The 24,587-nt window shown below is 40.0% G+C and overlaps 1 protein-coding gene across 2 annotated transcripts in view; it reads right to left on the bottom strand.

The window, feature by feature from the left end:
• SMAD5 (SMAD family member 5) overlaps positions 1 to 23,622 on the bottom strand; it is a 30,469-nt gene extending 6,847 nt beyond the window's left edge. The window contains exons 1-5 of one of the 2 annotated variants that reach the window (XM_037397422.1): positions 23,342 to 23,622; positions 4,592 to 5,209; positions 3,119 to 3,370; positions 1,830 to 1,949; positions 981 to 1,202 (exon numbers count right to left, since the gene is read on the bottom strand). In XM_037397422.1, the coding sequence (XP_037253319.1) occupies positions 981 to 1,202; positions 1,830 to 1,949; positions 3,119 to 3,370; positions 4,592 to 4,994 (997 nt within the window). In that variant the 5' untranslated portion in view covers positions 4,995 to 5,209; positions 23,342 to 23,622. Of the gene's footprint in view, positions 1 to 980; positions 1,203 to 1,829; positions 1,950 to 3,118; positions 3,371 to 4,591; positions 5,210 to 15,335; positions 15,495 to 23,341 lie in introns of those variants that run through there. The other variant, XM_037397421.1, reaches the window with a different exon arrangement.
• Between the last annotated feature and the right edge of the window lie 965 nt (positions 23,623 to 24,587).

Genomic DNA, 24,587 nt, shown 5'->3' with positions numbered 1-24,587 from the left:
TTTCTCAGACAACAGGACTGGAGAGCCAAGTTTCCAAGAGATATTAATAGAACGCATGGTCTCCAGATTATCTGCAAAATTTTGCCATATTTATAGTCGTTTCTAATTGAAAGACTGTTAAGGGACAGGATGGGTCTCGAATATATACTACAAGCAACAGCAACTTTCATCAAACAAAACTCAACACCAACAGTTATCAATCTCATGTGTTAAAAAGGTGTCTAGTTATATCTGCAACAAAACCAGGTTCTCAGCACTGACTTAGTTACAAAAAAGGAGATATTCAGAAAAGGAGTACTACATTTCAAGATAATCCACGCACATTCCATCAAAGATGAAAACTGTGCGTCTATATGTGCTATCAGCCAAACAGTATGGGCGAACTAGAAGATCTTGCAAAACCTGCTGTCTCCAGGAATCCCTCCCACACACATACACGCCCCATGGATTCACTCAGCCAAATGAGTCCTTGCAGTTCTGCATTAGCACTTCAAAGTCCTGCTGCCAACTCATGCAAGATACTGGAACACACTGTAGACAGCAGTGTAATACCTTACATGAACAACAAAATAAAAAAGATCTTTGATATACTGTGAAGTGGTACGAAAAATTTGATTTAGAAAGTAGATATACTATAGAATATCAGAAGCCCTCAATATATTTCCTGGTGCTGAAACACAAAATTCTACATAAAATTATTAACCATAACAAGCAAGCCCCTATGACAATATAGTTTGGCAAGAAAGAGGTAATATTTACTCTTTTAAATTAGTGCCAAAGAAAAAAGTATGCAATTCCTAGACTAATTAGAATCAAACCATGCCTAAATAAGTTGTCTTCTGATACTGGAGGAGTAGGTAACATATCATAGATTACCTCTACTACTCATATCGAAGAGTAATCATTGTTGCAGTATACAGAAGTTGAAATACCAACAAGGACTTAGCTTCTTGACCCTGTGTAACACAACTAAGCTTTACCTTTTCCAATATGTCGTCTAGTGTTCTCAATTGTTGAGTTGCGATTCACATTTGAGAGCAAACCTAAGCAGAACCTGTTTTTATTATTGGAGGGATCTGTAAAGCCATCTACTAAGACGCTTGTAGATGATGCATGAAAGGCTTCCCCAACACGGTTATTTAATTCGTAATATACAATTGAACACCAGTGTTTGGGTTCTTCATAGGCAACAGGCTGAACATCTGCAAATAAGCAAAACAAAAGTACCAGTTTATCTTAAGTGATAAAATATTAAACGTAGAACTGTAAAGCAGGCCTTCCAAAATATCAACAGATAAGTAAAAGCTTAGTTAACAGTTACGATGTCCTGATCAAGATCTTAACGATCTTTACTGTCACACATTTTACCTAGTCCACTGATTTTATAACTGTTTTACTATTTTAAGCCTGATACTAAACAAAACTACACACAAAAAAAATAGATGTCTGTGTTATCAGGTGAAACATGATTCTTCTGTCCAATTTTTAAAAAGCTGTTACAATTGGTATTTTGAGAGTCCATTTTCAGAGCCTTTGTGCTTGTACAATTTCAACAGCACGTCAAAGTAGCAGAAGACTATTTCTGAGAAGTGAAAAAAAGTTCAACTTTTCAGTTGCATAGCATGGCTTACAAAATTTTAAATACCAGAGATGCAAATAAGCAAAGCAAGTTTTATTTAATTCTTTCTGCTACAGCCCCAGTTTGCCTTGGAGGACTGCCTCCACTTACCAACAAGGTTTACTGCACCATTGGAAGTTATTAGTTCAATTTCATCATGAGTTGTAAGAAGTCAAACTATGCTAATTTTACACTATACTATACAACTTACCTCGGGTCGATATATTTGGCATGATTTGAGGGATCATTGTATTGCTTGTGTCCATAGACTGAGAATTATCCTGCCCCATTTGATCATCTGGGGGCATATATGCAGGAGGTGGAGTATCAGCTACAAACATGAAAAAATCAGAATAAACTAGAACAAACCTCAACAAGTTAGAATATTTATTTATTTATTCATTCTACAGGTGTAAACACACAACAATACTCTTGAACAAGAGATGTTAGAACATTTGGACCCATTTTCAAAGTAACCTGTCTTTATAGTAAACTCCTTCAGTAGCTGGATTCCTACTTATAGGACTAACAAGAAGACTGGACACTTGAGAAATCTTGATGATGTGCTTTCCCCCCCCCCCCCCCTTTTTTTTAACAACTGCACTCCTGCAGCTGGGCAAGGTAAAATAGTTCCCACTTTTTGTCACACGGACATTAGCTTTCTTGCCTCCCCTATTCTCTGTGTTCAGAAAGAAAGCAGTAGAAGAAATAACTTTATTTGCTGTAGCATAATGAAAGTCTAAATCAATTAATTTTTTGCTGCTTCTGTAGGCTGAATTCATTATAGAAGTGTAGATCTCTATACTCTTCATCAGCACAGTACTCACTGTACCAACACGCTATTACCCCTTATTTCAGAAACTCTCTCCAGTTACCATTAATGCATTCATCCCAGTGATCACAGTACTTGTCCAAGAGGGATACCCCACTGAATGGGCACTTTTTGTGGCACTGGGCAGCCAGAAAGAACAAAGACAAGGGCACTGAGCTAGTGGAAAAATATATTCTTTAATCTATTAGCTTCTTGGCTTTATAAACCACACCAATTACCAGACTCAATAAGGCTTCTTTCCTTTGCCCTTAATTTTTCTTCCCTATTTGCACTCAAATCTGTGAAGTTCCTACCAAAAATTTGCTGGTTTTCCCCAGTTAGACACCACATGTGTCTTTGTTCAGAGAAAGACATCAATTAATTTCTTTCTCAGCCTCTTACATCTATCTGTTTTCTTTTCAATGCTAGATATTATTCTAAAGTATGTATCAGTTATTCTACACTGAAGCTGGCAAAATAACACTGCTATTGTATCCATGACAAAAACCATTTGGAAAAATAAAACTATAACAATTAACTGACCAGTGACAAAACTAGGAAGAACCCCCCCTAAAATGCAAATGGAAAAACAATTTACTGCAAGTATCACAAGAGGCTGAGGTACTAAGTTGTAACAGCATGTGACATTTCAATTTTTTTTATTAAGCTGACATTCAGCCTGTACTTACCTGGTAGCTGAAACGGACTAGATGGTCCAGAGCTAGCTGGGGAGCTTGGGTAAGTGCTGCTGGCTGGAGAAGGTGGATAGGGACTGTTTGGCGAAATGGAAAATGGAGTGCTGTTGGGTTGCTGGAAAGAATCTGGAAATGTCGCGTTGTGTGGCATATGTGGTTCATTGTGGCTTAGATTCCTGAACTGAACTAGTAGACTGTGCTGTGGATTGAATTCACTATGTCTAGGCACTAACACTGGAGGTAGAACTGAAACAAACAAACAAAACCCAGACAAACTTAGATTAAAAACTGAGATACAAGGAAACAGATACAAATCATGTGCTATTCTGCTCATCACAAAAATATCGACACTAGCTGGGTGGAAAAAGGAATAAGGGATTCACCTGTCATGCCTTTACCCCATCCTCTTTCCTTTATTTTTTTACATTTTGCTTCACGGAATGACTCAAACTTTAATCTTGCAAAAATCAGAGCAAAAGCACACTTGTATTTCATGCAATGGAAAGCAGACCCTCTTAAAAAAAAAAAAAAATCAGAAAAAAAGTCCGTGTGTGGCACATACCAAACTCCTGATTTAGGAGTGCAAAATTCACAGAATATGTACATTACCAAATCAGTAAAAATGGAAATATAGTCTGTATTACTACAGTCAAACTATATAGTTACATATAGTCCTTTTCACGGAAGTCAAAATCTATACTACAATATACAACTGTTGCTAAGCTGGAGTTTTAGCTTTTAAATGCAAGAGTGCTGGAGTCTGGAATTCAAGTGCTACAGTAGAGCACTTGAGCTGGTTGCAGGAGAGTTAGAACCATTTTGTGGAACAACGGAAGCAACTTTTCACTATACTTCCCAGAGCAACATACTTAATAACGACAATCCTCCTCACCTTCTCCCATGGCACCATGCCTTAACAGCAGACTTCAGACCTGACACAAATTCGGTACATACCTTGCTCTAACTGATCATCACTCTTGGTTCTGTTCAGCTCTGCTGCCTGCTAATGGTAAGTGAAGTGGTAAATGCTACACACTAGATTTTTAAAAAACTATTATTATTTTCTCCGTTCATGCCACTCACTGATGAAATATTAAGCCCCTGAAGGAAGGCTACCAACCCTGCAAGGACTGAAGTTTTCAACAAGTTTATCAAGGAAACTGAAGTCTTTCGATCACTGCTTTCTATTTTATTACAAATGAGGACTTTGCCACTAACTTTAAGGGTAGCAGGCTTAAGAGACCTGTGGGAAAGGTGCGATTTACCACAAAGAAAAACAGCTAGTACAGAATGGACAACACACCTCCCCAAAACCCCACCAGAAGAGTACACTTCGAACATTCCTTTTCCAAACTGCCTCAAACATCACATGTAAATTTTTATACAGTACTGGAGAAGGAGGGAGTGAACAATGAGTGGTTCCTGGAGACTTTCTTCATTTTTTAAGACAGCCATATTCAAACATACCTGGGCTCTCCACCCTCTTATAGTGGTATGGATTGATGCAGACTTCCTTCTGTTTAGATCCAAAAGGAAATTCACAAATATCCAATGGCTTCAGCTCATGATGGCTTTGTAGATCAGGCCAACGCCAAACACGACAGTAAATTACATGGGGAAGGCCTTTTCTGTGAGAAACTTGAAGTCGTCCATCTAAAGAGCGGGGGATAGTAACACACTTGCTGGGTTGTCCTGGGCTGCTCAAGGCTTTCTCCAGTTCTTCCATAGCACCCTTTTTCTTTTTCAGCTTTTTTACCAAAGCATCAACAGCTTTTTCTGCCCATTTTTCCTCTTCATCTCCTTGTTTCCAGCCCAACAGACGCTTTACAGCTGGGCTAGTAAAGGAGAACAAACTGGCCATTGACGTCATTTGACACAAGTCTTCAAAAGGTTTGCTGGGTTCTATCTGTTGGGGGTTTTTATGTTTGTTTGTGGGATTTTTTTCAAATAAATGTCAGTGTACACCAAAAGCAGTTACTGCCACTGATGAGCTGTTTTATTTCTTGATGGCTGACATATGAACATATGGATGTCAGTGATGAAGTCTTCACATCAAAAATGATGATTGATTCCTCCAAATCAGTTCTATTAAAAAGAAAATTTAAGAAGTAATTAATAAACAAGTAAAGAATGTGGTAAAACAGAAAGGCAGATATTAAAATAATTCCTGTTTCAACCCTAGCCATTGCACCTCATTTTGTTTCAAAACAAAACCCCAGAAGTCCTAGGACCTCACCCCAAACCTAAATAAAAGTAAAACATGATTAGAGTCCCCAGTCTTTGCATTACTGATGAGCGGGGAAAAGGACAGTCCAGGGTCAAAAGGGACAGCATGGCTTCTGTTAATGTTCATTAAATCCGTCACTTTCTTTCAGAAGACAGGCTTGGGGAATATGCTTTAAGCCTGGTATTATATCCCTGTCCCATGTGCTTCACCAGAAGACTTAAATTTGCTATGAAGAAACAGTTAAGCGGCACAGAACCAGTAGTTCCACAGCCAGTACAGCATTGAAGTACTCAGCTTCTCAACTGGATCTTTATTGCCCAGAAGGAGAAAATACTAAAGAATCTTCTTCTTCTTGAGCTCCATGTCCCATGTTTTTTGAAAAGTATTAAAAAAATGAGGCAGAAACTGTAGATAACTAAAAGAAAAACAAACAATTAAAAGAAAAATCCAAAAAAAACCCCAAACCAACCCTTCCTCAGCCACTCAAAGGTGGTCAACCTTTTCAGCTGTGGCTATTTTTATGCTGCACTTCCTCATATCTTGTAAGAAGAATATTTGAAGCGCTGGGTATTTTTAGCCTTTGGCCAAAAAAAATATGTTTTCTTTTCCCCAGAAAAAGAAGGGGGGGAAAGGCACGGCAGAGTAAAGTACTATGTGACCTTTAGTACAAACTGCCTCAGAAAGAAGCAGAACATCACCCTGCAGCCCAAACAGCCCTCATGCTCATGAATGGTGGTGGTTTCTACCACTCACCAGCTCTAATGCAAATCCTCCCCCCACCAATTTAAGGAGTAAGGATGACAAGAGGAAATGATGTGCTGTGGCAACGAACTGATAAGAACTTGTAAAATCCCTTGTGAATACTAAATAAGCAAGTATAGACAATGAGCAGCTGGCAAAAAGCAAGAGCAGAGCTAAGAGAAAGGATGTCAATAACAAAAGATGCTTCCTTTCTTGCTACAGAGACTGCCAAACAACATTGTCTCTCAACTTTTGATAAACCGTGGTGAATTAGAACACCTACCGTATCCCGAGACACCAAATCTGCACATAAGAGAAAGGGGATGGGGGGATGGGGAGCAAGGTTTAAATACCTCTGTGCTGCTTCTCTTAGATTAAAGGTAACAATCAAGGGCATCTTTTTTTTCCCCCCCTCCTATCTTTGATTAACTAAAAGTCATCTGATAAGGCTTTTTAAAGTGTCTAGGCACATTTACAAGCTTAGTCAGACACACAGACAGGTACTTTCCTATAACAGAGCCACATATTAAACACCACCAGCCAAAGATACAGCAAACATCTCTAGATGAAGCATTTATAATATCCCACATGTAACCACCTTAGAATTTTCTACTAGGGAGGTGGAAGGTGAGGAAAGCAGGGAACAAACCCAAGGAGAGTTGGCTACTATGAAGAATGTAAATTTTAAAAACCCCAACTTATAAACACCCTTTACAGGAAAAAAAAATAAATCCATTTCTTTCACACAGTAGCTTAATCCTATTGGTACTTGTTTGATTATTCAGCTTTGTGTCCATAGTATGGAAAAAACTGAGAAAAGCAAAACAAAGCAAAAAACTGTTTGAAAATCTTTCTTCCTAAGCGCTCAAAAAAAAAAAAAAAAAGGTCTACACTGCTTCAGTAAGTCCATAGAAGAGGGTACTGAAAAAAAAGGGGGGGGGGGGGGGGGAGAACAAGAAAAACACAATTATGTATCACCTTATTCCTTCAGAAATAGGACATTTCTGTACTAAGTATAATTCAGCTCCCTAGAACTATCACATATACGAGAAACTTTGCACCCTTCAAAGTAACAGGAAATACATAAAGGGAGATAAACTTGGCCAAGAACACAGACTAAATTTATTCTTTTACTGAGGATAAAAGCTGACTGTTCTAAAAAGTAAAAGCTCTTTATAGTCACCATTAACTTACTTCCAAGCCTTGCGTACACTCAATAGCTGTAAGATATCAGCAATTGCTCACACTCCTAAAAAAGGAAATGAACCCACCTAGAGCCTTAGACCAGAAAGACAACAATTTGCAAAGTTCTATTTTTGTTTCTTAGCTATGCTTTCAAAGAACGTTAAGCATCACCAAGGCAGAAAATAAACTAGAAATTTCTAGAGTTAAGTTGAGCTCAAATAAAATTAAGAAATGCCTCTTGACTGCTGCCACTCTCACCTATTCCATTACAGCTGCCCCATCTATAAATATTAAACAATCAAGTTTACAGATCTATGATTCTATTCTATCACCATATATAATTTTATTTATTTATTTTTAAGTATTTTGAACATAACAGTAACATGCATCAACTTGGAATGAAATTTTACTGGTTGTGTATCATTTCAACATCATTAACCCACAAGCATGTGGATGGGATAAACAAGCTAACTAAAAGCAAAGAACATTGGAACAGTTCTATTAAAATGATGTTTTGCAGTAACTAGTATTTGTAGGGTAAGTGTCAAGAGAATTTTGGTAAATGACTCTGCCCTATAAACTATGATTTTAGAAATATCTAAATTAACTCTAAAAACTTTACATTGGTCTGAATAGCTATCAACAAAAGCACAACACAATAGAACAAGTATTCCAGAAGCATCATAACAGATTTAATCAATACTGTTTCAGCTTCTTCAAAAAAAAGTTCCACATACATGCTTGTACTATAACCACTGAAAAATGAGACTGTTGAAGTCTTTAATAGCTTTTATTGTAAATCCATTCTGGCCACCCATGAGCCTTTCAAGACTCTTCTGCTGAAGTGTATTTTCTACCTGTTCAAGAAAAGCAAAGGCAAGAAAGAAACCTTGCAACACACTACTAATAGACTTTGAGAAGTACAAGTGACATTAAATTTATTTCATTATAGGCCTTTCAGAAGTTCAGTTTGGAAGGCAAAAATACTGCAGGCTTACAGGTTTTGCTTTTTTTTTTTTTTTTTTTTTTTTTAAGAAAACAAGGTAGAATGAAAAAGATTCATGAATTCTTTGTAGACTAAAAGCATTTCCCTCTTTGGAGCTAGTTAAGGTTACAAAGCAGTAGGTTCAGGTATTTATGTAGAAACCAAACATTTTCATGTAGAAACCACCACTCTTGTAGAGTTTTAAAATATCTGAATGAGCAGCATAAACCACATTTACAACATTTACTTCCATTTAATGTAATTTCAGCATCTAATTTTTGAAAGGTTTCTAAGTAATCATAACCTCTGCTAGGAACACCTTCACCAGATCATCTGTATTTACAATCAATTTCTTCCAGGGTTTTAAAAGTGCATGTTATGAGCTGTGACTGCAGTACAACAGTGCATCGCTATAAGATTTGAGCAGAGAAACAAAGGCTGTAAGGAGTCACATTTTCATTCATAGTGTTGCACAAATTACTTTTATTGTTGCACTTCTAGAGGCAGCTGGTAACAACTTTCATGGGGAAAAAAGCTTTCTTAAATTTCAAGAGGCAGAGGGTCTATTAGGCCTTACCTTCTTTTATTAAATAACTTTTCAGCTGAGCTGCAAGAAAACATGGGCTGAAAAGCATGTTATTACTTTTAAAAAAAAAAAACAGTTACAAACATTCTTTAAAGAGTGAGTGTAATGCATTGCATGGGGTAGCATGAGGGGGCTTTTAATGGCTGAGTATACAAGGAAGTAATCGCTGCATCAAAACTAGACTTTGGGGCATGCGTTATTTATACATTTAAAGTTCTTGTTAATGACTACAGCAAATGGAAGGAAACTAGTTGTGTGAACAGGTCCATTGTTTGAACCCTTTCTTATTACCTCATCAAGCCAGCTACATAGTAACAAAGTTGGCTAACAGCAGAACTTACAAATTACATCTCATTTGTGAAGATGGAAGAAACAGACTACCTTTCATCCACCATCACAAATACTGAGCAACTCAACTACTTTTTGATTCCTCTTCTGAGATTTTCCTAGCCTACTATATTAAACTGGCAAATTTAGCAGATTACTTTGATTCGCTATCAAGGAATCTTCTGGCTAAAAGGGCCTGAGCAAGATCACAGCAGAACAGATCAATATAAAACTGCATATGGTGTATTTACTCTAGTGAGATGCACTTTTTATGTAACATGTTCTGCCACCCCCAACTAATTTCCCACCGGCAAAAACTAAATCTAAAGCAGCATTAACCAATCAACCTATCACCCCAAGCAGCATGGCAATGAACAATGGTTTTCACAAGCAAAAGAGTAAAATGGGTAACAACTACACAGTCCTCATCCCTTCCTACTGCCAATACTAAGCTTGTATTGCAAATGTACAAGCACAATTCTTTCCCTCCTTAATTTACTTGTTTGCAAATTAAGAAAGCTTCCTGTAGCATCATATCCAATCTGAAATAAGGAACTTCGCTGCTCATGATTAGAAGCTGCTTTGAGACTCAATTTCATCATATAAAACTACCACTTACAACTAGCTATGCAATTGGTAATTCATTAGGGCTGCTGCAGATTTGCAGTTAAAGCTGTTCTGCAGTCAGCTCTTGTGCTTAACTTCACTGCCCTTTCAAACTTATTAATGCTGCCGTATTTTGGCTCCATATATACATTAGCATATTACATATTCATACAGAAAGCTCAGGAACTCAATTACAGTATATTACAGCGTATTACACTACATTCAGTCACCAATATTTTCTTTAAGACTATCTAAAACTACAACATCACACATCAAAGTCATCTGGTTTTATTAAGGTCCTTCTTTCCTTATAAATTTCCTGACAGGAACTGCACAGGATTGTGCTTGGGTTTTCTTAACATTTTCCCAAGTCGACACCTTACATTGTAGCCTAGCTCACAGTCCCATGCAACCGCATGCCTTCAAGCCTTTTCTTGAGGACAAATACAGAAGAAATGTCGACCTCACAGTTTTTCCATACACATCAAGGATAAAATAAATCCTAAGGTCACACAGTGGTTAAAAAGCCTGGGTAATACACTTGAACACCAGTGGCATAGCCTCTCAATGGAAAACATTTTTCTTCAATTATCCTGTGCAACATTTTAGCCATGAAAAATATCATCAGTGGTATAACCCACTTTTTTCCCCTCCTACCCTTCAGGATAGGTAAAAGACGAAAGGAGATCTTATAAACGGTATCAAAAAGGACTGGTGGTATTTTCATCATAACTGGGCTTGCACATCCAAATGCACAACCAGTTGACCAAAACCTGTAATAAATGCTTTCATACTAACACTAGATTTCCTTGCTTCAAACATGCCTTGTAAGGCAATATATTCTAATAATACATGTAAACAAGAACAGAAAAGAATTGTCTGGTATCTTCAAAAATTTTACTAACTGTGACTGCCCTCCAAACAAATGAAGTATATTGACAACTTCAGACATGGCTTTCTCACACAATACTTGTTCTTTTCATTTCCACATCTGTACATCATCTAACACAGCTTAAAAAAAATAAACAAAAAAAACCCCCAAAAAAACAACAACCAAAAAACCAAAACCCAAACCAAAACCGAAGCATTTAGCTCTGTCAGCTGAGAAGTATTTAACTAGCACTCTCTTAAAAGCAACGTAACAAAAACTCTGAGGCCAATCACAAGCAACAAGTAATACATTGTACGAGGAAGTGGAATCATAAAAGCCACATAGCAAAAATGATGCTTCTGTTTTTTCTTAAAGTCTTTTCAAAAATTACTGTTAAAAAAATAATACAAGTGATAATGATTTGTATCACAAAAGAGGTCCAGTCAGGAAGGGTTCACTAACAGAGCTCCACTGCATTTCAAAAGCACCCTCACTTCCAACTGATGCCAAGAAAACCTCAGTAAAACTGTAACCAAAGAACATAAAGTTTTGAATTCGTTCTGCATCATGGCAAAACTTGAGTTTAACTGTGATACTGGGGAGGCGAGAGGGAGAAGAAACAAAAACTTCCCAAGCTTAAAAAAGTTAGTATCTATTTCTTATGACATCCACTTAGAACACAAAAATCCAGTGCTCACACGGCCCCGGCCTCCAGAACTACTGTAATTACTGAGCAATTAGCTTTTGTAGAAATTCCCAAAACCTACAAATTCTGTCTTAGAACCAAAATCTCTCTCCCTTAAGTGTTTTGTCAGAACCATGCATTTTCTCACACTTCTATTTCAGCTAATTGGCACTTTCCAACAGAAGCATTATGCTGAAAAATGCCACCATCAACAGCAGTCAGCACATCTGAAAGTCAGTCCTGAAACTGCCTCATGTTTTCACGGTTATTTAAGATCTATTCTAAGCACAGCAGATAACTACAAGTTAGCATCCATTTCTTAATTAAAATTGCATCACTAAATTTCACTGAACATGAAAACAAAAGCCTATGCCTCCATTGGTAAGTTGGTGGACACGGACAAGCAATTGGGTGAGTAGGGATGACCTCAGTATACCTAGAGAAAAAAAAACGTGAAAACAAAGAATGTGTTTATATAAGGGAAACCTTATAGTGGCCTTTCAAATACTTACAGGGGGCTTATAAGAAAGATGGGGACAGACTTTTAGTAGGGCCTGTAGCAACAGGACAAGGGGGAATGTTTTTAAACTAAAAGAGGGTAGATTTACATTAGATATTAGGAAGAAATTCTTCCCTGTCAGGGTGGCGAGGTGCTGGCACAGGCCTCCCAGAGCAGCTGTGGGTGCCCCATCCCTGGCAGTGTCCAAGGCCAGGCTGGACGGGGCTGGGGGCAACCTGGTCCAGTGGCCAGTGCCCCTGCCCGTGGCAGGGGGTTGGAACCAGATGATCTTTAAGGTCCCTTCCATCCCAAATCGTTCTATGACCTTACACTTTTCACAAACCCTAAAGAATGTTCAAAAATTAACAACCTGGAAAAAGCCTTCCACAAATTTAGACGCTTAAATACAAGACTTCAAAGAATAAGATCCCAAACACTGCCACGAAAAATGTGAACTGGGAACAAAGAGCATAACCTGAAAGAAAGGACTTTACACTTTCCTAAAGCTTTAAAAGAGGGAAAGAATAATAAAGATGTATACATACACACTTCCACTCCAACTGAATTGCATCAAGACTGTGACAAGTTTACAAAAGCTATGGGATTTGGAGGGAACACTGACAATAGTAATTCAGCAAGCTTTTTTTCCCCTCGCACAGAATGAATGAATGGCAAAGTATTCTAAATTTGTCAGTTTGTGACATCCACTGACCCAGAATTCAGAGACACTACTTCATAGTTGGTGTATCAGTAGCAGCGATTCTGACAAAGATCCTCTGTCAAGGATGACAGTCCTGGCAGACTCAACCTTGGTGGTAGGTCAGTAGGGATACAAACTTGGCAGGCGGCATTCTGCACCTTGCCAACGCACACTGGTCAGCACACTGAAGTGCCAGCCAAACTGTTCTACGTGGTCACAGGAACACAGCTAAAAAGGCTTCCAGAAAACAGTGCAGGAACTTGCACTGCGACTAATGATAACTGCAAAAGTCTTATATTACTGTTTGACTTGCTTTTAATGAGCTGTTTATCAATGTTAGCCATAAAAAGTATCCAAATTGTTCTCAGCTCACACAAGAATAAATCTTTTAGTTCTGAGCACAAGCTCCTTACCTGATGCTATTAAAAATCATTTAAAGGTCTTTAAAGAAGAAACACTAACACATTACATTTAATTTCAGCAAATCTATCACAGACATTAGAAGAAAAGTGCATTTTAATAGAAAAAAAACAACCCACCACTTAACTGTCAGGGAAGGAAGATATAGGGACTTGTAGAGAATTGCCATAGCAGTATTTCTGCAGGTATGTAATTCAGCCAAGAGCAACAAAAGTGTTCTTAGAGTCTTCCTTACAGAACTATACAGAAAATACAGAGGACATTTTTCTGAAATTGAAAGTGTCCTCTGGAATATTAAAGATCGCAGTTTGCAAAGACATTTGAATAAACCCAAAAAAGTCACTTTAATAGAGCACAAGCATTCCACCTCAAGATACAGAATTTCTTCCAGCTCAGACAGTATTTATTATCATGAAAACTCTGCAAGATCACGCACTCAAGGTGCAAGATCAGAAATCTGAGTTTGTAACAAGAACCAAGTAGTACAGGATCCACAGTTATAGCTCCTTCAGGTCCCATCAGAGGTTAAAACTCCAAACCTCAAACAAAAAACACCCACCACAGCTGTATGCAGTATCATACCAGCACGCCCTTTTGCTGTGATCTTTTGTCATTAAGAGAAGCCTCTCTCTTTCCTTTCCCACTTCTCATCCCCATCTCAACAACCCATCTTGGGCTTCCACTAGAAAAGTTTCCTTTAGAAGAAAATAAAATTCCTCCCTCAAATCTATTTTTGCCACATTTGAAAGGAAAAGAAAGTTTTGACAAAGGCAGGCACCTTGATGCACATGGCCTGTTGAGGTTTTGTTTTGCAAACCTAAGTGCCAAACACTTAGCAGCAATTTGGAGGCCAAGTTAACAAAATTTTAATATCAGAGGTAAATCACTATCAAATGGTAGGGATTAAGACATTAAATCCAACAGCACCCTACACTGACAGGGCACTCAAAAGTTACAACACACAAATTATGAAACATCTTCAATTAAGTTATTTGCTGCTTCTATTAACTTCCACTACCAACTCCTGCTGCCAGCTTCATAAAGTATTACAGCTTTTGATGAGCATGGGCACATGACTGCAATAGTGTGTTTGCACCTTTTTTTTTTCCTTCTCCTTCTCTTCAATCACAATCTGTGATGCCTCAGAATATCAAAAGGATATTCTGTGCAGAGCTTCCACAAGTGAGATATGCAATGAACAATACCCATTTCAGTTTTCAGTATTTCAAAGCCATTCATGGAAGGTAAATTACCTGAAATTTACAAAGGAATGAAAACCAGGAAGAGATTTCACCTAAAACTATCACATACTGACAATCTAATTTCCCATGACAAGACAAAACTTACAGGCTGATGCAAATGTTGACAGTTATTCCTCGGAGGTGTTGTTAAAGCAAAGAGCCCCAGTCATTCACTGAGAAAAGTCTCTTAAATCCCTACAGATTCCACCAAAAGAGTCAACAACTCTTGCTGAACCTATTCAACAATATATTCAGCAACTACCGCTGAAGCGGATCTTCTCTCCCTCATTTTGCTGTGAAATACCTTCATTAGCTTAAAGTCACGTCAGAAATGTCACAATTGGAACAGAGGCACAGATCACTTGATTTCCAGTCTTGTGCCTTTAACCGCAAGACCACATTTCCTCTATTAAAGTTTACAACCCGCAGAAAACAAAACCTGCCATTCTAAATCACTCCAGCGGCCCCTGGGTTGGCAGGCAGCTGTCAGTGCGGGATGCAGGCGAGGAAGGCCCAGGTGAGGGGTGCGAGCCCTGCCATCGCCTCCGCGGGGACGCGCCGCCGCCACCGGCCCTCACACATGTGCGCTTGTTACTCAGCCCCTCCGCCGGCCAGGCCTGGCTCCGGCCAAGGGCGAGCTCCTCGTCTTTTTTTTTAAAAAAAAAAAAAAGCAAAAACAAAAACAAAAAAACCACAGGAAAAGAAAGAAAGAAAAACCGCCGAGCCTCTTATTAGCATTGCAACAGTTTGTTCCTACAGTTACGTGCACAGACTTATTTTTATCAGCACGGAGCGTGTTTTAACAGCCCGGCAGCGCGACCCTGCGCACCTCTGGCCCTGCCGGGGCTGCTCCTTCCTCCCCCCCGGCCCCCTTCCCACCCCCCGCCGCCTCCCGCCCGGCCCGGGACCACCCAAACCCTGTCACCGCCAGGCCCGCGCGCCCGGGGGCGGCTGAGCTCTCCCTCAGTTTCCGAAAGGGCCCGTTCCCCCGCCACCCCCCCCATCGGGAAGGCGAACCGCAGCGCTCCCGCACCGCTGAGGAGAAGCGGCTGAAGAGGTGCCGCTCCCCGCTGCCCGCCGCCCCCCGGTCGCTCGCCGCCCCCCGGTCGCTCCCCGCCCCCGCGCCGCCCCGACCCACCCGGCACGGAGCGAGGCGGCCTCCCCGCCGCGGCGGCACGGCGCTCTCCGTTAGGCTTCAGGCGCCGGCTGGGCCGCGGCCGCCCGCTCGCAACAAAACTTTATTGGGAGCCCGCGGAGGGGACAGCGGCGCGGCGGCGCCGGCGGGGCCAGCGCCGGGACCCGGATGTGCGCGAGGGGCGGGGGGAGCGCGCGGAAGGGCTCCTGCGCCCCGCGCATGCGCGTTGCCGCCCGGGGGAAGGGACCGTGGCGGGAAGGGCCGTGCCGTGCTGCGGGATGTGGCGGAAGGGCCCGCCGGGGGTCAAACCTGCACCGTAACAAAAAGTGAAATAAATTAAACAACCCTGACATGTTCGGGGCTTGTTGTCGAAAAAGGAATTTTCCCCGAGATGGTGGAGCAAAGCAGTTTCCTCAAGCCCAGTGTGGGCCCACAGCGAGCCCCTCAAGAGGGAGACGTGCCTCATGGCCGCCCGTGGGCCGAGGCCTTGCAGTTGCAGGGGAATCCAGCACTCCCGCCGCTCGGAGCCGTGTGCCCGGCAGCTGGCACCGGCCCACCAGCAGCTGTTTTGCGGTGCTGGTAGGGTCTTACCCGCCATGGTGTAGCTGAGGCCCTTCAGATGGCTGCATCCCGTAGTAACTAAAACCACATAGAAAAGCTCCAAGAAAATGTGTTAGCAGTATTAGAAATTACTCTAGAAAAGACTGTAGGGATGAGGATTTACATACTGTATACGATGTCAGTCCTGGACAAACTCATAATTCTCTCACAACTGTCCTCATCGCGTGAAGTGGAAGCGACCACCATTTTCTCAAAAGTATTTTTTAAACAGTACAAAAGAATGTTTCGGAGGTACCAGGCTAAAACCACCTCCAACATGCCATAGCAATGCCTGACCCTGATTAAGCATACTGCTGATATAACTGTTTGTTTCTTGTCATTTTTCACTAAGTAAATTGGTATGAGGCTAAACTAAAGAATTGGGTCCACACCATGACTTGATGGCAGAACGTTTTCATTTTTAAAATTTTCCTGAATATGCAACTGACCTTTGGAACTCCACCTAAATTTCCGCTAGGTCTGAAGAATGTGCTTACTTCCATGAAATTAATGATAAAAATCAGTTGTCTGTTCAAAGGCCTTTCATCATAGGGAAGGACTGGCAAAGTGCGGAAGGCTAAACCATCTTCAGCTCTGCTCTTCACTCTGGTCACGAGCAGGTGGAACTGCTCTCTACAAAGTACTGTTGAGGCCTGAACTCTGAGGGCATTGAGAAATTCAGCTTTATATGGACAACAGGAACATCCACAATTAGGGGAAAGTATTTCACACTTCAGCCCACAAAGTGATTTTAAGAGGAAACTTTACCTACAGGAAGTTTATTTCATAACCCAGAGGCTGCCTTCCTCAGAGGAGGTTGATCGGAGCCTGATTCAGACACGCTACTGAACTAAACGAAATCCTAGTCTGATCCACTACGGAAATTCCTACAGAAGAGTTCCTTCCTCTGGCAAAAAAATCTGTAGGAACAGATATACAGGGCAAAATCTTCATTTTTACGTAAACTTGTATTGCTGTTGTAGAACGTTTGACTACGCCATCTTGCAGCAGTTAAAAATCTGGCACACCAGTTGCATCTGGCCTGCCAACTGAATCTTGCTATCAAACAAACTTCTTTTGGAAGAAAATATTAGAAACAAGCAAAAGTAATGAAGTTATTTTACATATACGTATATATGCATATATACAAATACATATATAATAAAGCTAAAAAGAAACTACATGAAAGCCTATGTTTTATTTGTGTAAATTAAGAGTAACACATCTACTAAAAACAAAGAGAGAGAGAGAAGAAAAAGCCATGTAAAGTTTGTAGAAACGGAGAAAAATATCCAGTGACCCAAACTGAAGTTTCAATTTCAAATATACATGAGCTTTGAAGAAGTTTTCTTCTGATTCAAATCTACATGGCACTTGATTGGTTTTGATGTAAACAGAAGTTTTTAGCCCCAGTGTACTCTGATCTATGCAGAGATCAACTAATAGCTCAGCAGGCTATCTCTACTAAAGTTCATGACAGCAGTGGAGGAGCAAGGCTTTCATGTAGTTCAGCCACAGAACAGAGCTAACCTTTAGGGACTCCTATGTATCTCTGCACCAGCAATTGTTCTGCTTTGGCCAGGCCGTCCAAAATATGGGACAAAAAAAAAATGTTGGTCTTTTTCCAAATCTTTTGTGTAACTTAATTAATAAACCAAGTAACAAACAACAAATTGGCAGCAGGCATTTTAGGTGTTGTTCATGTGCCAGCCATCATGTTTCTATGAAACAAAATGTTCTCTTACCAAGAAGTTACAAAACAGTTGTATACTGTCAGATGAAGCTACAGCACAGTGCTCTGATGTGCTTCTTCCTGCAGAGGTTTTAAGAGTTCCAGTGATGAGGAAAGCTGAAGGTGTGCGTGCAAGTGTATGGGAGAGGACAGGGAAAACTGCAAGTTTTCCAAAACGTTCTCAAATCTACACGCAAGTTAGACATACCTGCTTGCAGCACACCACTCCTCAGAAAGCAGAAAGTGATTCTTAAGCACAATATACAGACTGTTTTGGAGTATGATAATAACGAATGTGATCTATGGGCTGAAAAATAGTTTTCGTCTCTTGGGTTTTTTTGCCGTTTTATCGCAGTCTAATGTTGAATGGGTAAAACCCAAATGTCTATAAAGTCAGGTTATCTATTCCTAGACAATGAGACAGAGTAAAGGACAAAGTAAATTACATTGGCTATCCAATGATTGAATTCTGTATACCCTTAAGGTCACAATAAAATGACCACCGCTTTCACCACTGTCTACTTCATATATGGTTTCCATCACTTATATCTCTACTGCCATGCTGCAGTGGGACCACTCTAATAACTTAGCAAGTTCAGTAAAAGGCTCGCAACAAGGAGACTCACAAGGTGTCCTGAACACAGCTGCCAGAAATCATGTGGTTTCATGAATTCATTAATTTCACAACTCATGGAACCATCAATCCTCTTTTAGCGTCGGCAAACCTAGGTTTTCCAACAGAGACATGCAGGTTTGATAACCCAAGGAAAAATTATTAGCTAACCTTCTACTTACCTGCATGTTTTAATTATTATTGTGTGTTCAGATTCTGCAGAGACAACTGCACATGTTTATACTTTTGGTCCTGCCTTTTAAAGTCAACTAAAGTATAAGTACCTGCCTCACTTTCCTTTGCACGCAGTCTGATGGCAATGAAGACAGAAAACTGTCTTCTCATAAACCTGCATTGCTGTAGATGTTTATGGTGGAGCTAGCTATAACCTTACAGTCTGGTCAAAGTACAAAACAATCAACAGAAGAACTACCACCAGTTTGTGTCAGGCCTTGCATGGTTGAGAAGCAACCATGAAGTCCAACAAGTATCTTAAATTACATCATTTTGAATTTTCTCTCCAGATTTTGAATATGATCCCTATATATCTTAATGAGATTTTTGTTTGGTTAGAAATGAATAGTTTGAAAATAAAATAGATTGTTTGAATTATAAAGAAATAGTCTTGAAAAAAGTTGCATTATTACGAAAACTCTGGCCTTCCTGTGACTTCTAAATGACTGCATTGTTCAACTTAATTTCCTATCAACTTTCTAAATTGCAGGGGGAGAGGGGGGAATGTTATGTAAAAAAAAATATAATTAATTAATTAAACACACACACACACAGAGTTACCATGTCTCTACACATTTAAATATTTGCAAAGACACTTTATAACAATGTTAAAAAAATTCCTGTAGTGTGAAAGATGGCTTGGATATTTAAACCAAACCTAGCATAAAAACAGAATTGGGGGAAATGGATAGGATAGCTCAATAAAGTTCCACTCTCACAGCTGTCAGCTGAGAAGAAATGGGGGAAGGGGGAAATGCTGAGAAAGGAATTTTTTTTTTTTTGGCAGTGAAGAGAGGAACATGCCATCCCTGTTCAAAAAGTTTCAGGGTGGGAAAGGCTAAGGAGGGGCTAACATACTATACATACCTTTACATATATTTTTGAGGCAGAAAAACAGCGTTGTGTTTGAGCAGAGTTCAGCAAGTGGAAAGGGAGGTGGCATTCACTCTGGCCATGTGGTCCTTTTAAATAACCCCGCAATGTACAGCACACTGAGTGAGAGCAAGCGTGATAGATGGTAAGCGGCTGCCTGACAACAAGAAGGCAATACAAACGTGGTATACATTGCATCACATATGTAAGAAAAAAAAAAGAAAAAAGTTTAGTGTCTGGAGGAAATATATTAAAAGTGTTCATCTACAAGGCCCTTGGTGGTGTGAGCTCCTGTGAAGTTACACTCACTGGCTCACAGCCTTTGAATTCTCGGATAATAAATTATGTACCCTGTTATTGTTAGAGCCACACTTTTGGGTACCATGCATGACTCAACTCACACAGCAGTACAGAGAAAGGGAGAGAAGAATTAGCCTTGTTTCCTGAAGCTACGGGTAGAAGACATTAACATGAAATTGTAGACCAGGGGAGGGAAAGGCAAGCCAAAGTTATACTTCCCAGCAAGTTTAAAGCTGCAAACTTGTTTCCTAGACTGGAAGAACAAATGAGATGAGACACGTAACTGAATACTGGTAATCTACAGAGATGTTAAAAACAAAGACATTAGTAAAGGTTTTGTAAGTTCAAACTCTACCGTGTCTTTCACACTCTACCAGGATAAAAATGTCACTATCTTGGGGATAGCGTATCCAGTTTGACAGATCTGAGAGTCAACTAAGGGTGCAAAACTGAACACAAAAAAATTCAAAAAAGAAATAATACATACAAAAAAGGAAAGGGAAAAAGATACACTAGCAGGAAAGTAAGACATGTAAGAAGTAATAAGTAGAGAAACCTTTGCCTTGAGAATTATCGCAGAGTACACCGCAGAGCGTGACCCTCTTCCGTTGACACCTGCGGATAGAATCTGGTCAGGGCAGAGTGCTGCTGAACTGGGTATGCTTTGTGGAGCAGGGGGTGGAAACTTTCCCAGAGGAATGAAAAAATGTCCCAGCTGATTAACACAAAGTAATATACTACTGCTTACGGAGAAATTATAAAGAATTTTAAATGGCACATTCCTTGAGTATTCTGCAGTGTTGATACTTTTCTAGACCATCACCCAACTTGCCCTCACCATTGCATCAGCAGTACAGAAACATGCAGTACTCTCGTTCTTCTAAATCAGTGATTTTCAACTATTTCCAGAACATGACCTCATACTGTAAGAACGCTTTCTGGAGCCTGACACCCACAACTAAGCTCAGAAGACAGACAGCCCCTGCCTCCTAAAAGCTTTCTGCCACAATCAGACCAAATACCGGTGGACAACAGAAAAGTTGGACCACAGAAGTGGGATAGAAAAGGTAGTACGGAAAGAGAATGAATCACAGTTAACTTCCTTCCACATACTGTAACCACGTGATCGCTGTGAGCTTTTTTCTTTCACGAAAACTCTGCTCAAAACTAGCCATGAACAAAATTGTCTTATTTTCTTAGAGATTTACTCCATTCCCTACCACTTGTTTTACATCCCACACCATTAGCCAAACACGGAGCCTCGTGGCTGTATTCTTCTATGGTATCACTTGCATAGACACAGTGGTCCTCCTCGGGCTCTTTGCTCCCAGCCCAGGCACTGCCTTCTGAGCATGGTCCCTCTTTGGAAGCGACTGGTGTTTGGGTGGGACGCATTCTTGCTGGGGACAGCAAGGAGATCTTAACGTGCAGCCTCACACTCAACATAATCATCTGCTGACACAGCCATGAGCTGAATTCCATTTCTCGTAGCAATAGTTGGGATCAACATCCACAATAACTGTGCACTGAAAACTTGTATTTGTGGCTTCATGGCCAAAACCACAGGAAAACTATTTTTAGCTCAACGGAAGCTCTAAATAGTGGAAGAACTGAAAATTTAGCTCACATCACAAGCCAAATTCTTCTCCTGGTTACACCCACTCTATGGAGAAGCTTGAATATAATAAACAGAAACACTCTGAAACAAATTAAAAAAAAAAAAAAAGCAAAGGGAAACTTTTGCTTAGGAGTAAAATCAGTATTTAAAACTCTAAATGAAGAAAGGTACACATCCTCCAGCATTTCCTCTAGAAATATACAAGGAAAGGAAAAAGGAACAGTTTGAAACAGAAGCGATCTATTACAATAATTGTACCTATTATGATAAAGGTAGTTGATCCCTATGTATGTCTGAACAATACCTATAGCTAAAATCCCTCTCGGTTCATTATGCGGGTACCTTTGGCTTAGACCAGTGAAGAGGACACGGAGTTTATCTGTATCTCGAGAGAAGACGCAACAGATGAGTGTAGCCTATGAGTAACAAATCAGGTTTTAATAGCTAGACCTGCATGTAATTACTCACAAGCAAACTTTCTAACAGCAATTTTATCACCTTGGGATTTCACAACATGAAACAATTAGCGATGGCAATGCAGAGTGCTCAAGCTTTCTCATGTAGGAACCGACAGGACCTGACTTTCTCCTTCTGGGTGCCTCTCTGCCAAAGTCCCCAAGTTACAGGATGCCGAGCCTTTACAACATGTATTTTAAATCTCGTGGCACACTTAGGGACACAACTTTTTTTTCTACCCTCCTGACCAAATAGTTGGGCGTTATATTTCCTCTACAGTATCAAGATCTGCATATACAAGCATAATAATGTCTGTTATAAAAATTAAAGTGCTTTTGGGCATAGTGTAGTGCAGCTTTTGGGACAGCGTGTTGCAAGCTATTTGCTTCTCTTTGAAAAATTTCCACAGAAATTTTATTTTCCTTTCTTCGCTTTTTGTTAGGAGAACAGGGAAACTGTATCATTTTCTAAAACAAAAATAAAAACTTTTCTGGAGAAGCCAGTAAGATCAGAAAATCACAAAATAGGGTTTTTTCTCATAATAATAATAATCATAATGAAAATTGTTTTTCATTCACTATTTTATTGTTGATGAGCTTTTCCTTCCATTCTTTAAGCACTGCCCTGTGAACTAAGTTTTAAAGGGAAATACAGGAAGGAAAATAAAAAGGCAAACAACACATTTTCAATTTGATTATACCTTTTTGCAAATCTGAAATAAATAAGGGTTATTGTTACTGTCTAAACACCTTCACATGTCACAGAGTAAAGGAAAGAAAGAAGTTCATAATGCTCCAGCTGCTTAGACGGGCCCTATGTAACGGCACTGTCACTAAATAGGTCACAACCTACTTACAATTCACCACATCTTGGGACATGACATTTAGGATTCTCGAGGCGCTTTTAGATAATTTTTAGACTCTGTGTAGAAGTTCAGCTGTCACGAAGTCGGTTTTATTTTGTAACAGATTTATCCTTTGGATGTTATGTTGGATTGAGCTGAAGATATGGAAAAATACATGCAGTATAGTTTCCTTACCAGACTGAAATATAACCTCCTAAAACAAGCTGAAACTTTTTGTCCTTTAATGTTCAGATTCTAGCCTGGCTTGCCTATAGCGATTTAGATTGGGGGGGGGTGGGGGGGAGGAGAAAAAGTTCCCTTACTGCATTATTCCAACTCCATTAGGGCAGTCAGAGGGAATGCCTGCTCTTTATCCGTAATTAAATAATATTTAACTTGCAGGATTAATTGGAATCCCAAAAGTTAACAATAGCCTCTGCTGTCGGTGTCGCTATCTCAGGGGTTCTGTTTTCACAGGCGTATATTTAGATCTCGGCCACATTGCCCACTTGCATTACAAATAGTACAACTCCCCCCCCCCACCTTAAAAAAAAAGAAAACAACAAGAAGCTCAGTAAAATCTGGACACTTTTATAAAGTGACGCCATCTCCGTGAATCTCCTTCCCCCGGCTGCAAAACGTACTTCAAAGCTTAAGAAATTAAGTGGCAGGCAGGCTCTCGTTAAAAAAAACAAAAAAAAAAAAAAAAAAAAAGCAATAACAAAAGACACAGCTTTACCTTCCAGCAAATTACTGCAGCTCCATTTTCCTGACCCTTTATTTTTTCACTAGCTCCCTTCCAAGTGATTTCTATTCTCTCTGGCTCATGCTGGCGGCAGGGCGGCTGGGAGGAGCCCTGCGGAGGGTCCCCAGCCTGCCGCGGAGCGGGGAGCGGATCGGGTACACACCCCGCCGCACACCCAGAGCTGGCTGCAGACAATTCAAATTCCCACTTTAGAAACTTGCAGCAAAAACTTGTGTGTCGAGTCTATTTTTGCCTCCTTCCTTCATCCTGTAATAATGCTCTTCGGTCCGATGCCAACGCAGCCATCTTTTGTGCTGTGTCTTTCTACAATCTGTAGATCAAAAGTGCTTTGCCAGGGTCAACCCTGGCTTTGCCAGAGCAGGCTGATCCCTTTCGGTGAATAATGTATCTAGTTTGCAAAATGGGAAGAACTTGCAATCACAGTATATTGACTCTTTTGCATTAAGTCTCTCTGCACAAAAAGAATACTCGCCATCTGAATGTATTTACTGGCTATAAATGTGTATATACATGTATAATACATATACATAGATATATACACACAGATAATATATATATGTACACACATTTAAGACATTCACGCCATATGCCTATGCACACATACACCTCCAAATGGGCAGTTTAATTAGGATAATGGCACTTTTCATGTAAAAACTACAATTAAAAAGTATGAATGATCTTCATAGCAGGCCTTTTATGTTTGCATTTTACCACTCTGTGCATATACAAAGATGGCAAAGAGAGTAACATTTATAAACAAGCATGTGAACCTGCAAAAGACAGCTCATGCTCTGTGAATCTACAGAGCTAAATACAATAAAAGCTGATTAGTCTTGTTGACAACAGAGCTCACAGACGTCTTCAAAGTCCCAGTTAATCGGAACAGCCTGACAGCTGCACACACTAGAAGAACCACTTAAACAGAAAGTAAGTCATGCAATTAGATGCTTGCAGAATGAAAGCATTTCTTACTAAAATAATGAGATTAATATAATTATGTGCAATCATTAGCTGTTGGTCTTCATGAAAGATGACTAGGGTTGTGTCTAAACGATCAGCTCAACTCTCTAAAACCCTAGTTCATGAGAAGCCTCATGTTTCCTTGTGCTGCAGCCTTGGAGCTCCCACGCCAAAGCTCCAGCTGTCTGGCAAGATCTGAGCCAGCAGCAGAAAGGAAGGTTCAGAGACCCACTTTGGTCATCCCCCTTGGGAGAGGATG

Source organism: Falco rusticolus, chromosome 8 (assembly GCF_015220075.1).
Source record: "Falco rusticolus isolate bFalRus1 chromosome 8, bFalRus1.pri, whole genome shotgun sequence".
Taxonomy (NCBI): domain Eukaryota; kingdom Metazoa; phylum Chordata; class Aves; order Falconiformes; family Falconidae; genus Falco; species Falco rusticolus.
The sequence above is the reverse complement of the archived record's forward strand: the minus strand, read 5'-3'. Positions and strand labels throughout refer to the sequence as shown.